The 17016-nt window shown below is 36.4% G+C and overlaps 1 protein-coding gene across 4 annotated transcripts in view; it reads right to left on the minus strand.

Moving 5' to 3' along the window:
* Positions 1-1823: 1823 nt before the first annotated feature.
* The window catches only part of Snap25 (Synaptosomal-associated protein 25kDa), a 49047-nt gene continuing 33854 nt past the window's right edge, over positions 1824-17016 (minus strand). For all 4 annotated transcript variants that reach the window (XM_018455372.1, XM_018455370.1, XM_018455373.1 and 1 more), the window contains exons 5-7: positions 13731-13848; positions 12801-13074; positions 1824-3261 (exon numbers count right to left, since the gene is read on the minus strand). In XM_018455372.1, the coding sequence (XP_018310874.1) occupies positions 3199-3261; positions 12801-13074; positions 13731-13848 (455 nt within the window). In that variant the 3' untranslated portion in view covers positions 1824-3198. The remainder of the gene's footprint in view (positions 3262-12800; positions 13075-13730; positions 13849-17016) is intronic.

Raw genomic sequence — 17016 nt, forward strand, 5'->3', positions numbered from 1 at the left:
ATAAATATATGTATATATATATATATATATTTATATATGCAAGAAAATGACGTATGCACACCGACCGTCCTACGTCCGTCACATTGCTTTTTAGCGTGGATTCCCCGACCGATCTAGAATCGGTTTTCTCCTCAATGATCGAGAGAATCAAGAAACTTCATCGGCAACTTTCCAACTGTCAATATTGTACGTCTTTCGAAAGTTATCGGTGACTCGACATCTTCGAAAGAGTTGTCTCCAGACTGGCCAAGGGATCCATCGTTAAACAACAGTGCGATAGAGATGGGACAGTTCACGTACATACATCACGCACCCACATCTATTTATAATTATTTAAAATCTCTCTCGACCTAAGTGATCACTATAGGCCTAATGATCTCGCGTCGCACAATCTCTCTCTCTCTCTCTCTCTCTCTCTCTCACACGCACTTTTATTTTTCGTTCTTCATATCTCTCTCTCTCTCTCTCTCTCTCATTCTCAAAATTCGTACAAACCCTTTCACTCCTCTTGTAGCACGTTCGTCCGTCGAAGCGTCCGAAGGGCGTTTTATTTCCCTCTCCGAGAGAAAGCAAAGGACAAGCGAAATCGAAAAGGCTACGCAGTTATTTGTGCTCGGTCCGTGACCGCGCCGCTCGAGACCGACACCCGTTGGCTATTTTACCCGTAAATAGTGCCCTTTCTTCCGCGATTCGGAAACCAGAGGTGTCACCAGAGCAATTATCATTAACTTCTACCTCGAAACTGTAAATCAATCAGTTCTCTCGACATTTCGAAAAGTGCAGCGCGCTAGAAAGGACAAGATGTCGCAATGGGTCGCAAGGACTTCGATGATCTTCGGATCTCGTAATTTGTGGCGAATTGGTGGACTAACAGTTTATACAAAATCGTTGACGAATACTACGACTTGTGCTGTACACCCCTTAAAAATTGTCTAAGAAATTCACTACGCAAGGACTTCTTTCGCTATCTCGCTGTTTTATATATAGTAAGGTTCACGAAGATTCACTCCAGGATCACGATGGTCGTCCCAGAATCACCGACGGATATCGATTCTCGAGCCGCGTCATGCTTCTCTACCGACTCCTCATCGTACAATTTAACAAGGTAGGTACCTAGGTCGCCCTCGTGTAAATACAGTAATGTACAATCTTTCTTTGGAGTTAAACCTTACTGTGATCTCGGCGCGATTGGCGCAAAAGGGAAGAATTAGGGGACGGGGCGGGGTGAGCTGGATTGGACAGGAGGGCAAGGGGGAGTAACACCTATGTTCTACGTTGTCGAGTGCGAGTCGAGCTTTTTTTTTTATTTTTAAACGACGAAAGAAGACCTCGCTCTATCTACAGTTTCAGCTGACTCTCTAATAATCATATGGCTGAACGCGTTTTCTTCGTTGCTTCGGTTATCCCGCCATGTGAGTCCTCTTCTTCTTCTTCTTCTTTTTCTACCTTATCCTTTCTCTTCTTCCACCTCGTTCTGCTCCCTCGTCCTTCACGCTCGCGATTCCACTCTCTTCCTCCTCCAAGTGTCGCCGCGATCTCTCCGCGTATCTTTCGCACGCGAACACCCGTCGAAATTTGCGAAACGCTCGCGAAATTATTCGATACCGACCTCGGGAATGCGCATTTGTCGATCAGGGGGGGAAACAACGAGGTCCACCCCCTGCGTTTCGGGGGAGACTCGAGGGAGAGGGAGATTAGTGTGTTTGCTTCTTTCGCTTGTAGACAATATCGCTGACACGTTCGAGTGTGATCTTCAAGCGCAAGTTATATAATCGCGGAGAGCGGCAATACGTGATAAGACAAATAAATAAATTGTACTCGAAACCTTTTTTCCTAACGGGAGATAAGTGTAGTAATTTTTGTACTATTATCATGTTCCTTCCTCTTTTTTTTCTCCGTTTGTTTCTTGCGTTTCCAATACAAATCCCGACTCTCTAGAGTCGATTATAAACCGAGAGAATTGAATTAATCGCTGCATTTTTTCGTGCATTTAATCTCCCCGGTTTGTGTACGTGTAATGTGTATGACTAACGAGAAGTAATATATAATATACATGTATTATTATTTTTTATTTAAGTTCCAATATCGTTCAACACGCTAACTTTGCCGGCAAAGAGAACGAAGCTACTCGTTCCTGAACAGGAGATTAAATTTCAGCTCCATTTTTTAAACTACGCGACAAATTCGACGCTTTTGCCACGCTAGAAAAAAATGTCATCGGCTTCTTCGTTGTGATTCGGTATGAGATTGCTCCGACAATCTTAAGTTAGAGATCCGTTTTTTATCCACCTTCAAATGACCGATTAGCGGCATTGACACCTCGAATCATCGAAGCTCTTCGTCGGCGGATTATTGCCATTGTAGAGACAAAAAGCCCGTCTCGGAGATTAAATCCAATTTACGGTTGCAGAACGGGGGATTAAAACGAAGTTGAAGTTCGATGGAAAATTAGATCGGATGTTTTTAACGCTAAATCAGTAATCGACCTTACACGCTAAAGTCAAGCCGAAAATCAAACTTAATCTCCGAATCTCTCTAATATATGAATCTATTTCGGCGTATATTAACCCTAAACTTGCAAAAGCTAAAGAAGTGAAAATCCAAGATTACATTGTACGAAGGAAATGCAGCAGATACGAGAACCAGTACGACAATAAATTCAGCGTTTATTATTCTTTCTCGTCGATTTTATCGGCCCCATCGTTCGCGGAGCGTGTTATAATTTAATATCTATGATATTTCAGAAGAGAAATTGCGCTAAATGTTCGAAATACGACATCAGGAGGTCGCAAGTCCTCTTTACGTATCTTCGCGATGATTTTTAGACGCTTATGACGATGCGAGCATGCGATTCACACGGTCCCTTACTTCGAACGAAAAAGAATATTACAAAATTCTAATAACTTTACGGACTCTATCAGTCAAGTTTAGGGTTAAGTATTTTCATTAAGTATATTATATCCGACGATACCAAACTCGAAAGGTATCGGTAAACGTGAACAGAGAAACAACGTTCTAACAAACGAAACGCGATAAATCGCGAGCAAAACGATCGAGTGGGCTGTCCAGTGTAATTGTACTGACTGTTGTTGGTATTGATGTTGTTGCTGTTGTGTTGTTGTTGGTGGTGGAGGGTGATGGTAGTGATGCTCGTGGGCGGCCGACGGGGTGCGGATGGTCGACAGAGAGTGTGGCCGCTTACTTGAGTAGCTGATGGGCTCGCTCGTTGGCCACCTGTATCCTCGTCTCGTTCGATTCGCCCTGCGTGTCAAAGAACAAGAAAAAACAAGAACGCAATGTCGTATACGCGAACTGCGGACGGCAAGGACCGACGGTGCGGATCGAGGCTTCCGGGGATCGGAACCGCTCGAAGTTTCTCAACTCTGCGTGATCTTTTTCTTCCGAGGATCTTAAGGGTGAAATCACACGGTGCGGAAAAAGACTGCGGAATAGAGAATGCGTCATTGAAGCAACCAATCAGGGCTATTCCGAATAGCGCTGATTGGTTGCCTCAATGATGTATTCTCTATTCCGCAATCTTTTTTCACACCGTATGATTTCACCCTAAGACCATCACACGTCGAAAAATTTTAGTCGTAATAGTAAGACTGTAAGCATACACTGAAAAAACTTGATTTTAATATATATTTGTTTGAATATTTCTAAATAGATATTTTACTAAATATAAACATGTATTTCTTTGGTACAAAAGCCATTAATTTGATTTAATTATCATTTTTTATTGAATAAATATTTATTTATTGTAAATAAATGTTTACTTAGTACTATTCAAAGAAATATTATTAAAATTTAGTAAATTTTTTTTCTCGGTGTATCGACCAATGATCGCGTATTCTAAAACGTAAGATCATATTTTTGATTGTGATTGCTTATGATTATGAATAAAAATTTTTTTACGTGTGGTGACCACGGGAGTGGGTGCTAAAGCAGTCCCTAGACGCTCAATATTGGCTACAATCCTCTTGACCTTACAAATGATCGAAGCATTTGTAACGTCAAGAGGACTGCACTCTTTATTGTACAATTATTTTGTACAATATTATTGATATAATATTTTAAACAATTCAAAACAAACGGTCTGGAAGTTCAATATAGTTTACCAATAGTATTGTATAATATTAATTATTGAACAATTGATTGCCTAAGGACTGCTTGAAAGATTCTTGGAACATTTCGCTCGTAACGTCGACGCGCTTTCGTATTGTTGCAGGAAACGAGTATCGATCGCGGGAACGTCAATTTAGCGCGGAATGTTTTCGTGCTGTCGCAGAGAATTGCGTCAACGTTATATACCGTAAACAAGTGAAATAGCTTGATTAAGAAGAATCTCATTCAAAAATTGTTTCGCTGAATTCGCGGATTGTTTCACCATAACAAATCGATTTCCGTTCCGCCATTGAAGCGGTGTTGGTTTCGCTGCGACAGCAAGACGTGTTCGCCAAAAATAGATTGTTCCATTGGCCGTAAATTCCAATTTATAAATTTACTCAGCATTTTTCTATTTTTTCAACAAAAGTCTTCGCGGATAACGTCGGATAATTATAACGAGATTTATTTTTTTGTTTTACTGTAAATAAGCAATAAGTTTCGCGACAGTAAAATCTCTTTTCCTTAATTCGCGATAAGGCTGCACTGAGAGGAAAATGTTTGGTTGAAGATAGACAAATTAAAAAATTCTGATTTAATTAGAATCTTGTGGTTTGTTCATTTTCAACCAAAATTTTTTTCAATGTATGTTCAGATTCCCACCTGAGTGCCACTCAGGTATTATTTTATCCTTGTTGTTCACATGAATGTTAAACAAGGACAACATGAATCTGGGGAGCTCTCGAGTGGAAATTTGAATGTACCCAAGATTAGGGACCCTATAACAGAGTCCGACCATGAGAGATCATATCAAAATTTTACGGGAGAGAAAGGTATGTATATAATATCTCTCTGTATGCAGACTGTTTCACTCTAACTTATCCTATTACACTTTAACCTTAATTAAGATTATAAAATGAGATAGCATAAATTAAAGTGAGATAATATATACACAGTAAAACGTTACAGTCGGAAAATTTGTGTTTAATTTAACACGTTTCATATGTCCCAAACGGTCCACTCAAATTATGTTAATTTAACACGAGATGAATGTGTTACAAAGTAATACAGATATTATGTATTATAAATAAATTAACACAAAAATACTTGCACAGTTTATAAGCAAACTGTGGAAGCATATTTTTTTTTAGTAAAACATTTATAATATGTTAAATTAAATCTTATTTTATTCATGGAATTTACATTTTAAAGTACATTCTTTTTATGTTATTTATTCACTCATAAATTGTTATTTTGACACTAATTAAGAAATGTCGAATCAATTTAACATAAAACAGGCAAAAACATTACATTACATCACATTACGTTAAATTAACACTTGAATATGTTAAAAATTCAACATAAAATTTTAACAGAGATGCGAGTGGGTCATTTTTAATACAAATAAAAATTTTGACAAAATCGCTTGTGGTCAGACTCGTTTATAGAATCTCTACGAAAGACTATATGTGCCAAAAGCTACGCAGAAAATTCTCCAAGAATCCTGAAGCTCATTCTCAGGACCCTGTGTACATCGTGCACGGCTAATAGTCGATACGACCCTGACATATCGGCGAAATCCACGCGAACCACCGGGAAGGATGAAATTCGCATGCTGCTCTTCCGCCACGTGTCAAGCGTGTTAACCCGATCGACCCCGAGGAGCATTGGAGCGAAAGCGGTCGAAAACGGTGCGGTTCCGACACGGGGTTCAAAGGGATCAACGAGACGATCATCGTCGACGGCGACGTCCGTTCGTGACACAATCACAACGAGAGTGACAGTACGTGTGATGGACCTTGTAACAACGTGTGTACAGGGAGCGATGACACATCCCAGTGCGATGCTTTTATCGCTCGCGGTAGCCGCGGTACACCACGCTTCAGTTGGCCGAAATAAAATTTACATCGACATACAATTTACGAATCGTCCAGAATTGTCTTTAAAGAATGGAATTTATGAATATTAGATCATAATCAATTAAAAAGCTTAAGCAATTAATTACCTTACACATCGAGTTAACAAACAAATCTACTCTCTAAATCTGAATCAGTGGACAGTCACTAATTACCCAGTGGCATACTTGGCAATGATAATCAGTGAAGTTCAACTAAAAAAGAAAGAATATTTGAGCATTATATGACTAAAATACTGATATTTGCACGTTAATTTTAATCTTCCAATACCATATTCATTAAATTTAACCATTAAAACAAGATTAGATAGATCACATAATAAAGATTAGCTAGGTTAGGAATCTCACATTTAATTCACTAATTACCAGTGGCATACTTGGCACTAATATCAGTGATTATCCACTGCCTGACTTCAGATTTAGAGAGTACTGGATCTCCGAAAGTAGAATCTATTAGCATGACATTCTATTAATATTAAAAAAAAAGACAGTTCCAATATTTTTCATAGTTTTCACAGTTCCTTATAAAAAATTGAAAAAAAGTTCCGTATTTTTTACACTAAGAAACCAAAATTGAGACTCAGTTAGCCCACTGTTTTCTATTACTTTAATTTTAGAATTCATTCTCTCTCTCCGTTTTTATAAAAGCTCTTCAATTGATAATTACATTAATTAGCAAAAAACACAAATTCCCTTCTGATTCCAGATCCATTAATTAGCGTCGGTGATTAACAGGCGGGACACCGATCGTTCGTCAATATGTCACCCTTGTCACCTCGGCGTGACGTATTCGAGGAAGCTTAAGTACACGAGGTGCAATTTAGCAAATTCTTTTCGACGTATCTGGAATCGATCTTTCTCTGACAAAAAAAAAAAACACCGAAACGATCGTGACTTTTTATTCGTGAAAGACAACAAAGATTTTTCGCGAGCTTACGAACTTCGAGAGTACTGGCAAGATTATATTCCTCGCGCAATCCGGTTGTACAAATACTAGATCGGCCATTCTTACCAAGAAGCTCTTCGTGTTCCGCGGCTATCGAGCGACTGTATATCGTCGTATATCGACGGAAAGCTTGGTAGTGGTGATAGAAGTAGTAGAAGTGATAGTTATTTGGTGGTGATAGTTTTCCGTTGTTGCACAGGTTGCTAGCGGATCAGGTTGGTGCCCGGGCGACGATGAGAAAATAGCAAAGGGAGAACGGGGGACAGACGGGAGACTCGTTCGCAGAGCTGGGAATATTCGAATAATCCGATATTCCAACGTTTCAGCGGTTAAGTATCATGGCCCAATTGCAATATTATCGCACCCCCAACCATTCCAATAAATTAAGTATTATATTCAAACGGCGATATAACTCTCGGTAATTGCTTAATATTCGCGCGCGTATACAATGTCACTATGCGTTAACCTATTTGATAAATCAACACTCAAGTAATCCGATAACTGATACCTAAGCGCGTGGATTTTGTAATTTAGCTTAACATCTACCGTAATTAGTAATTACACTACCGATTGCCTCTTAAATTACAATTGTGATTGGTGATTACTTTTCAACCAATCAAAGCAAAGCAATCGGTGACTGCTTTGTTCTGATTGGTGAAAAATAATCGTCAATCACAATCGCAATTCAATTCATGTATATTTTTTTATTTTTTAACTGTATTGTGAAATATTGTGCGGAATTTTTTTTTGAGAGCTTGTTTCTTTTTTTCGTAACCCTAAGAGGAATCAGTAAATAAACTATATTATGCCATACCACAATCGGCAATTTGGTGTGATTACGACTTTACTCACGCCCGAATAATCCCAGCCCCGAGATCGTGTGTGTCAGGTCTCTCTACATGTATAATACACATAAGTACACGCGTATAATATCCATTTCTTTTCTTTTTTTTTTTTGCTCGAGACGACGTCTCGGTGATATGCAACTTGGGGCTCGGAGGAGGCGGACACGTGGAGACAGAGAGAAGACGCATTTTACTTGAGCAGGGCGTGCGCACGTTGGTTCGCCACGGCTATCCTCGTTTCATTCGACTCGCCCTGCGGATTATCAGTTCGGGTTTCGGTCATAGAGGTGTGTGTGTGTGAGATGTAGGCATGTGATTGTGCGGCTTAAGTTCACCGACGAGTGGTGCACAATCTCTCGTCGCGTCAGCTCAAAGGTTTGTTAGCGTCGCATGCTCCAACATGTTCCAATATGCTCCTACCATAGCTCTTACTCACTCCAACGCGCTTGATAGAGTGAATAGGAGCTATGATAGAAGCATGTCGGAGCATGTTGAAGCTTGCGAACAAACCTCAAGTCTTGCGGATCGCAACTCTCTCGATACTGTGTCTATACCCCGCTCGACTGGACCGTAACAAGCTTTGCCATGCTTGTCGCTCGCGAAAAATCGTCAGCTGGTCGCTATATAGCGATACGATCGATAACTGTTATATACATCATATACAGGTTGTATGAATCATATTTTTTTTATATTTAAAAGGAATCAATCGAATTTCGATGGCAATCATGAAAAGTTAATACTCGATTGGATCTCTCACTTGTTTGCCGTCCGACTTGTCTATAAATCTTCTATTAATTAATCACGGACTGTTCGAGATTGTACACCACTATGATAACCCGTTAAAGACCATATCTTTCTTGAACGAATTTTCGAAATTAACATGAATTATGTGGATTACAAGCAAGAAATAAAAAATTAATAAATTTTCAGAATTACATTTATACTTTAAAACGTATGGCCTTTAAAGGGTCAAAGATCCTCAAACGATCAATACTTGTTGTCGATAATGTGATTGAAGAAAGAATGTTAAAAGAAAGAGAGAAAAGTTAATCTCAGAATTAAAGAAAAAAAAAGATAGCGTAGTGCTGTTAATAAGAAGAAAAAGGAATAAGTAGAAGAAAGCCAAAGAAATAGCTCGATAATCAATTTAATCTGAATAAATACCGAAGATTGAAGGGAAAATGTTGATATATCCGAATATCGATTATTATTGATAGCGCGTTTAATTCGGGTTAATGTTAAACGCTGCAAGATATCATATGCGGTAAATATGAGTCCTATATGACAAGATCGATTGCAAATTCAATAGCAGCGTGTTATAGTAACTAATGACAAATAATTATTGAATATAGTCACCGTAAGTTATGAATACGTATTGTTCGTTCGAGAACCTTTTTACGGTCAGATAATTCTGTCTCCTTTTGTCTAGGGTCTACTAAAAGGAATTATGATAAAAATTTAGACATAACTGGTCACAAGTTCTCAACTATTCTTATTTAAGAAAAAAAGAATATTTAAAAAATAGTCACATCGTTAGAACGATAACTTATATTAATAAATCGCTATAGTTTACTTATTTATTTACATAAACTTATTTATTTTCTATAATATATTATTTCAATTTGAGAAATATTTAATTAAACAATTAAAGAGAGATTCAATTGCGCCAATGTTTGGACAAATAAAATAAAACATTTTTCTTTTATCTATCTTCTTCAAAATAAAAGACTCATAAAATAAAAAACTTTTTATTTTGATTTGTTAGTGATATATATTTTATAATACGTTGAAAACTCATGAAAAATATCATAGTCCAATGATAAAGATTTTCATGAAAAAGAGATAGAAAGAAAAAGAATAAAAAGAGAAGGACAGATAAATTTGAAGCGTGGATGGTGCAGTAATTACGTACAAGAACACCGAAGGCAGGCTGTGCTGAAGGGATGATCGACGAGTTATAGGGCGGAGAATGCCCGGAGAATTCAGCGAGGAGCCGTGGAATAAGGGCGCGATATTTAAGACGTGGGGACGGGTATCGTGCGATGCACGTGCGTGAGCATGCAATCTCGAGTTTATTAAAATTTCACGGAGATGTGGAATCAATTTTGAAATTGCCTTTTTTACAAATCGCAATTTCGATCACGTTGGAATTTTAATCCAAAAGAATAGAGGCGTTTACCTCAGACTCGCCAATTACTTAGGAATATTTATAAATTCGTTACTTAATCTCTGCCTCTTATATAAAACTCGATATAATTAACTCTTTACCGAGATCTTTAAAGGCACCATCGAGACATTTAGATTGTAAATTTTGAGGTAAATATAAATCTGTATAAAGAAATAAGTAAAATACAATCCGACTTCTATGATGGTAAAAGCTCGTTTTAAAGTTTAACAAGTATACCAGAATTTTTTCAGATTTTTATATAATCCGGTACAAATAAAAAATTTGCTCTATTTCTCGAAGATTCTTATTACTAACAAAAGAGTTACCTTTCCATATTGTAAAGGGTTACGAATAATTAAATTCCTTATTTAAAGAACATATCTAGTTTTCAAATTTACGTTTTCTTTTAAATTTATTATTAATTACTCATATATTTAAAATATTTATATGTTGCTTAAGATTAAAATTACGCTGTCGAAAATTGCGTTGAGCAAATCGGAAGGTTTAGATATAGTGCATATTACGTTGCTTTTTAGACATTCTTATCTTTAGAGGAAAAGCCGCAGAAAGCGACGACAGACGTCGTCGAGATACCTGCCCAGATTGGGATTACATGACACATAAAAATAGGAAGAAGGAAGGAAGGAAGGAAGGAAGGAAGGAAGGAAAGGCACACAAGAAAGCGAAAGCGACGACGAACGTGATGTGCATCGCTCTGAGCCTGTGCATTGTGACATAAATTCGCGCATACCTATATTGAGACACGGGTCAGCTCATCCTACAGTAGTCTAATACACACGTGCAAATAGTGAAGTTGCACCAATCATCTTTCAGATCGTGGCATGAAATGCATCTAATTAAATTCTATATCTCTATAGTTTTAAAAAAGCCGCTTTTTTCAAATTGCTGGAAAAAAATCGGAAAAATTTCGATTTTTTCCGAAAAATTGGTTTTTTTGGAAAAATTACTATTTTTGCTGTGTAAAAAACATAATAAACTTCTAAATTCCTTTATAAAATTAATGCGATCTATGAAATTATGTAGCATTATTTTTATTAAAATTTTTTAGTTATCCTATTATTTTTATAGTAAAACCTAATCTAACCTTCCTTTAGTACATGGCAAAGCTTACTTAAGTAGACAGATTTTTAACTCTAGTTTGTCACACTCCGGTCTAATGAACTCCTGAAGTGTCTCTTTGCAGTTTATTTTTTTCAAATATTTTGTTACGAATTCAGTTTAAATCCAAATTATTTTCTAGACCTACTATTATCATATAAACATGATGTTTGGACTCTATATTTTTAATTCTTACATTAATGGTGCAATAGTGTATGTTTTGCATGTTTTATTGAATACATTACGCGACCTCAATCTTTCATACAATTTCAAAATTTCTGTTAACTTATCCCGCTGTGTATCCTATATGCAATTATTTTCTTTACGGAAAGAACCGAGAAGCAAACGTGGTAGGTTTTACGAGCACGCGTGAATTTTTCCAAAATGAATTTTTCTACTCTTGGGAAACAAACCGAAAAAATCCGCAGAAAAATTGGAAAAATTGGGTTTTTTTCCGATCCTTTAAAACTACAAATTTATCTTTTGTGCACGTCCATTATAAACACATTACTAATTCAAACAAATACAAATTAAATACTAAATCATGAATTAATATTTTTCTATAAAAAATTCAACGTCCACAATTTAACTAAAGATTTAATCTAATTAATAATCGATTCAAAATTTAAATTAATAGATTTGAAGAATTTTTAAGTTCAATTTCAAAATTTAGAGAGATTAATTGGCAATTGAAAATTTAGGATATACTTTTGACTAATAAAATTCAGGATTTCTAAGTGTTAGTTTTCAAATTTATAGATTTGTGTTTAAAACTTTCGGATTTTCAATTTTTAAATTTTCCAAATTATTTTATATAATAAAAATTTTTCAAAATAATTCGCGATTAGTTCGATATTTGCTAATAACACTGTTTGCAGTGTGCATTAGACTTCAGTAATCTCATCGACATACTGGATTACATCTCGAAGGCTATCACTTGATACTTAAAAGTTTACCTACAATCTTAATGATAACCCTACAACCTTGGTGATATAAAGCGTCTTAAATATAAAGAGTACATCATTAATCTAAAAATGAAATTGGTTCGTGAATTAAAAAGACACATTAAGCCTTCTGTATCAAACGACAATATAGCGTAGCTCTAATCAAGAAAATTCCATCATCCATTTTTCAATCTTCACTGCAAATCTTTCAAGAATCTTTTATATGAAACAATCTGCTAATCTTCATTAATTATACAAAAAAAATTTTTGCTAAAGTATCTAAAAATTCAGATACAGATCTGAAAATAATTTTGTAGACCTGTCAAAATAATTATGTAGAAAATTCAAACATGATGAGCAATGCTACAAAAGGTTTTGATATTCTAGCAGTTTGAGCTGCGTTTTGTATAATTACTTTGTCCAACAGAATTATTTTCACGTTTATACATTTAGCTAAATTTTTAGATACTTCAGCAAAACCGTTTTTTTCCGTGTAAGGATTTAGAACAAGGGTGCAATAGACAACTGTAGAAATTCCAAGTTTTAGACGCTCTATTCTTGCTCCAAGTTCAAGATTTGTTCAAGATGCCCCGTTTTCTCGATCAATGCTCGCGATATGTATGTCGACGAGTAAAACGAACGCGGATTGCCGTCCGAGTGGTTTTTTTAGAGCCATGCCAAATCGCGCGACGACTGCGGTGCAGCGTTTGGACGCCGGTGGTGCGCATTCACTCGCCATTATTCGCTGCCAACTCACCTTGCGGTTGATCCTGTCGATCTGCCGATTCTGATTCTCGAGCTCGCTGCCCATGTCGATCGCCATGTTCCTCAGGTTGCCAATCATCGTGTTCACCTGGCCCATGTTCTCCTCCATCTCCCCTTCGCGCGCGTCATTTGTGATCTTGGCGATGTAGCCGCTTTGAGGACCGATACCGTTGCGGTCATCCATCACTCGTTGCGGCTGGTTGTTCACAACTTTACCGTCATCGTTGCCCTTCCACGTACCCTCGTCTTCCTTAAAGCTGGCACCTCTGTACGCGCAAAATTGTCGCGCGAGCGACGCGATTAAATCGGTTCCAGAAGAAGAAAAGACTAACATTCAGTAGACAACAGTAAATATCGATTTGAAAGTCGGTCTTGAGAAGTCACGTTCAATAAAATAATTTCGCTAATTTTGTAGATTTCCGCTACTTTGTAATTTGCACTTTAAAACTTTAAATTGCCTTTAAACTTTAAATTGCCTTTAAATTGCTGTAGATAGACAAGTTATTTATTTTGAAGAATTATATTAGATGGCTGAGAATTATATTAAATTGTTTTCAATATATCAATTTCAGTTGGAATCTTCATAAAAATTCAATTCTATAAATTTTGCATCATAGTTTTATCTATCATAGTATAAGTTCTCCATATAAATTAAATTAAAATACCTAATTTCTTAATATTCTCTCCTTAATTAGTCAACATGTCTTCAATTATTCAACTTCTAAAGTAATCTCTCTTAAATATGGAAATGTTAAATTTATTTCATAGCGCTCGTAAGGTCTAATCATGCAGCTTATTAATATAGACTTCAGAGACGGTAAAATATGCAGAGAATTTTTTTCGATTTTTTTTTTTTTTAAGGAAGAAGAGCGATAGTACAAAAAGGAGAGAGATAAGATACACTAAAACAGTTGTGTCGTACTTGTTACAGGGAAGAACGCAAAGACCGCAGCACTTCTCCATTCCAGTGAGATTCTTCTCGGCCTCTCTCATGTCGGCGTTAATCTGGTCCATGCCCTCCTCAATTCGGTCCAGCTGTTCTGTTTTTTCACAGGAATGTAACATTAGTTGGCGATAAGACGATTCTCGCTCGTGAAGACACGAAGGGGAAAGGGCAACCACGCGAGAAAGATCGTTACCTCTAATTAGAAGCCATAGCGAATGTTCTAAAAAGCGCGAACTAAATCCGACTTGGAGAGTGTCTGCGACACTCCTCTATTGGCAAAAAGTGTTCTACGTGACATACTCAAGCTTCTGTAAAATAAGAAAAAGGAAGCTTTAACCCTTCGCGGCGCAGATTTCGATTTTAGCCTCATTTTACTTAAACTTTGATTTTTCAAAGTTTTGTATTTGTCTCAATTTCATTATTAGCGGTCTTTTATTAGATTAATATATATTATATATTCATTTTTTTAAAGATATTATTTAGATTAATTTCTATTGCAATGTTAATTTCTAAGATTTGATTTATATCTTTCCATTATAATAAATACATGAATAAAAATATATATATATATTTATTTTAAAATAAAGATGATTACGGAATAAAAGCCGCCGCCAAGAGTTAAAGTACAGCTTCAAGCTAGCTCATAACTTATGGGAATCTTCATCGCGAACATAAACAGCCTAATATGATCAAGCGGTCATCGGCTAAAGGGGCAAACGAAAGCGCGGGTACATTGCCCAATCCTCTTTCGCTATCTAATTTAATCTTCTCGAGAGATAAGCGGATTCGCTTAGAACTCTCGTCCGAAGGAAAGGAACGCCCCTTTCGAATTTCTATTTGTTTCTCATCTCATTTCCTCAGCTTTATTTCTCATCTCATTTTCTACGTCCGTATTACAAAACTCAACGAGAAGTGAAAATTTCGCATCTCTAAATGAAAATTTAATAAGCGTTTTCAAGTTCGATTATTCTCGAGATTTCATGGCTTCATGCGTTTGTTCGCAAAGGCACAGGTGCCCCTTTCCTTCGTCATTCAAGCGATTGCGTTCAATTTCATATTCTAAACGGGAGATCAATCGAGCGGAGGTCGATGATATATTAATAGAATCTATTATCTTCGATCAATGAATAAATGGTGAATCATTCGTTTAAAAGCTCAGATAATGTATCAAAAGACAAATATATATGTGAACAATCAAAAGAATGGATAGAATCATATATTTCATTTTACGTTACAAGATGCTCGTGAAATTTCATAATCGTAGAAAGTACAGAAATATACAGAATCGGTATCTATTGAATCACTTGATTAAAGGATATTTCATAATATGCGAAAAAGCATGTAGGAGTTTCTTATTGTTATAAAATAAAAAAGGATGACTCCCGAGGAATTTGAACAATTCCTTCTTATTGAAACATCATTCCTTCTTATAATATTTTGTAGAACATCAATCTTTCTTCTCGATACAAAAGACACGAAGAGCGCAACGTTCCCTGAGTGCCATCAGCTGGGATAAAGGATTGTTCGTAAGAGGGAAAACATCCGCTCGATAGAGCCCCCGGACTCTCTGCACAAAGTAAAGTGCAACGAAAGCGCGAATTGCAGTTAAGCGAAGAGTTTCCTTGCTCGACGTTCCTGTATCGGGCGAGTTGCTCTGTTATGTGCTTAGAGAATATGTGCAGTGAGTTGCTTCCTCACTTGGTGGGTGGTGAAACTTTCAACTAAGTGTACAGGGTGTCCCGAAAGCTCTTGTCTAACTGCGCGTTGATCAAAACAGAGTCCACGAAAATTAGGCGAAATCTAGAGCATCCAATTTCGAGCACTAACTCGCAAGTGTTGCAGAATTTCAGACGAAATACCGCAATAACTTAGGAATGCAATTTGTACTTTGGTTAATATATAACAAAGCCATTTCTTCAGCATTTCGTAAAAATATTTAAATAACAGATAAAGCCTTCATTTCAATAATTACATTTCCATAATCTTCAAACTGAAATTTATTTATAATAAACTTTACGTAGAATTTATTTTTGGAGCACACGATCCAGCTCTGTCATTTAATTTAAAAACAAAAACAAATAAAATAAAATTTATCATAATTTAATTTGTCAAAGATTATTCTAAGAAATTGAGAACAAGTATATAATTAGTAAATAATTAAAACAGTCAAACGGTTGATAAGAGGAACTTCGAGACACCCTGTAGTGTCCACGAATTTGACTACGGTATACAGTGGACAAGTTTACCTAAAAGACAGTTCTATAGACGCGCGTAGGAGTATTATACTCTATACTATAACAATACAATATGTGTAAGCGATATCCTTGTAACACGAGTATAGTGGGTGTCCGATTTAATTGGTAACGGTATACGTTCGGCTAAAAAGCGGATGCCGGCTTCGTGGCTGTTCGCTTTGCGTTTTATTGTCGTGTTGTCTCCGACGATGGGAAATCGCGAAGGCGAAGAACCGCGAAATCGCTCCGCTAAGATGCGTCGTGAGTAAAAACGATTACACGCGTCGTGTTGACTGAGAAATGCTACGCGGATGCTGTGACACGCGTGTCGTGAAACATCACGATCACGTCTGTTGTCCGTTTTTGTTCCGTTTTCCTCTGTTTCTTGTAAAGGTCCGCGCTTGCGTCGCACGATTTTCTCGTTCACGAAAGTGTATAATTTTTTTCCTAAATACATATAATCGATTGGGTACTGAAGTGTTAATATATGGCTAATTCTAAACGTAGATTTTGAATGTGACAACATTGATTAATAAATTATTTCAATCATCAAATCTAAGTCATTTATTCAGTTATTTTATTACCTTCCGTTATCATAATTTCGTTAATTAACTATGTCTCATATCTACGAGAATGAGTTCAACACGATTTTTATGAGTATACAAGAACTTACAAAACTTATTATAGCAAGTAATGATCTTTTCATAAATACTGAAATTAAAATTAAAATATTATATTTTCTTAGACATTCTCCTTAAAGTCTACTTCTTGTTGATGTGAAGATTCAATCTGATTCAATACATATATATAAAATTTGTAACTCTGTTCCAATTATCTGACTTAGAAAAGTCTTCGTCTAACTATTTAATTTATGTAACCTACATTATAATGTACACTTTTTTTCTACTTTCTTCAACAGTATGTTCTATTTGTCATCTTAGTTCATTTCTGAGTAGACTTGTCATACTCAGTTACTAACAAGAGAAGTTTCACAACTGCCCGGAACCGATTTGATTCTCTATAGAAAT

The sequence above is a fragment of the Mycetomoellerius zeteki genome, unplaced genomic scaffold (genome assembly GCF_001594055.1).
Source record: "Mycetomoellerius zeteki isolate Tzet28-1 unplaced genomic scaffold, Tzet1.0 scaffold48, whole genome shotgun sequence".
Classification (NCBI taxonomy): domain Eukaryota; kingdom Metazoa; phylum Arthropoda; class Insecta; order Hymenoptera; family Formicidae; genus Mycetomoellerius; species Mycetomoellerius zeteki.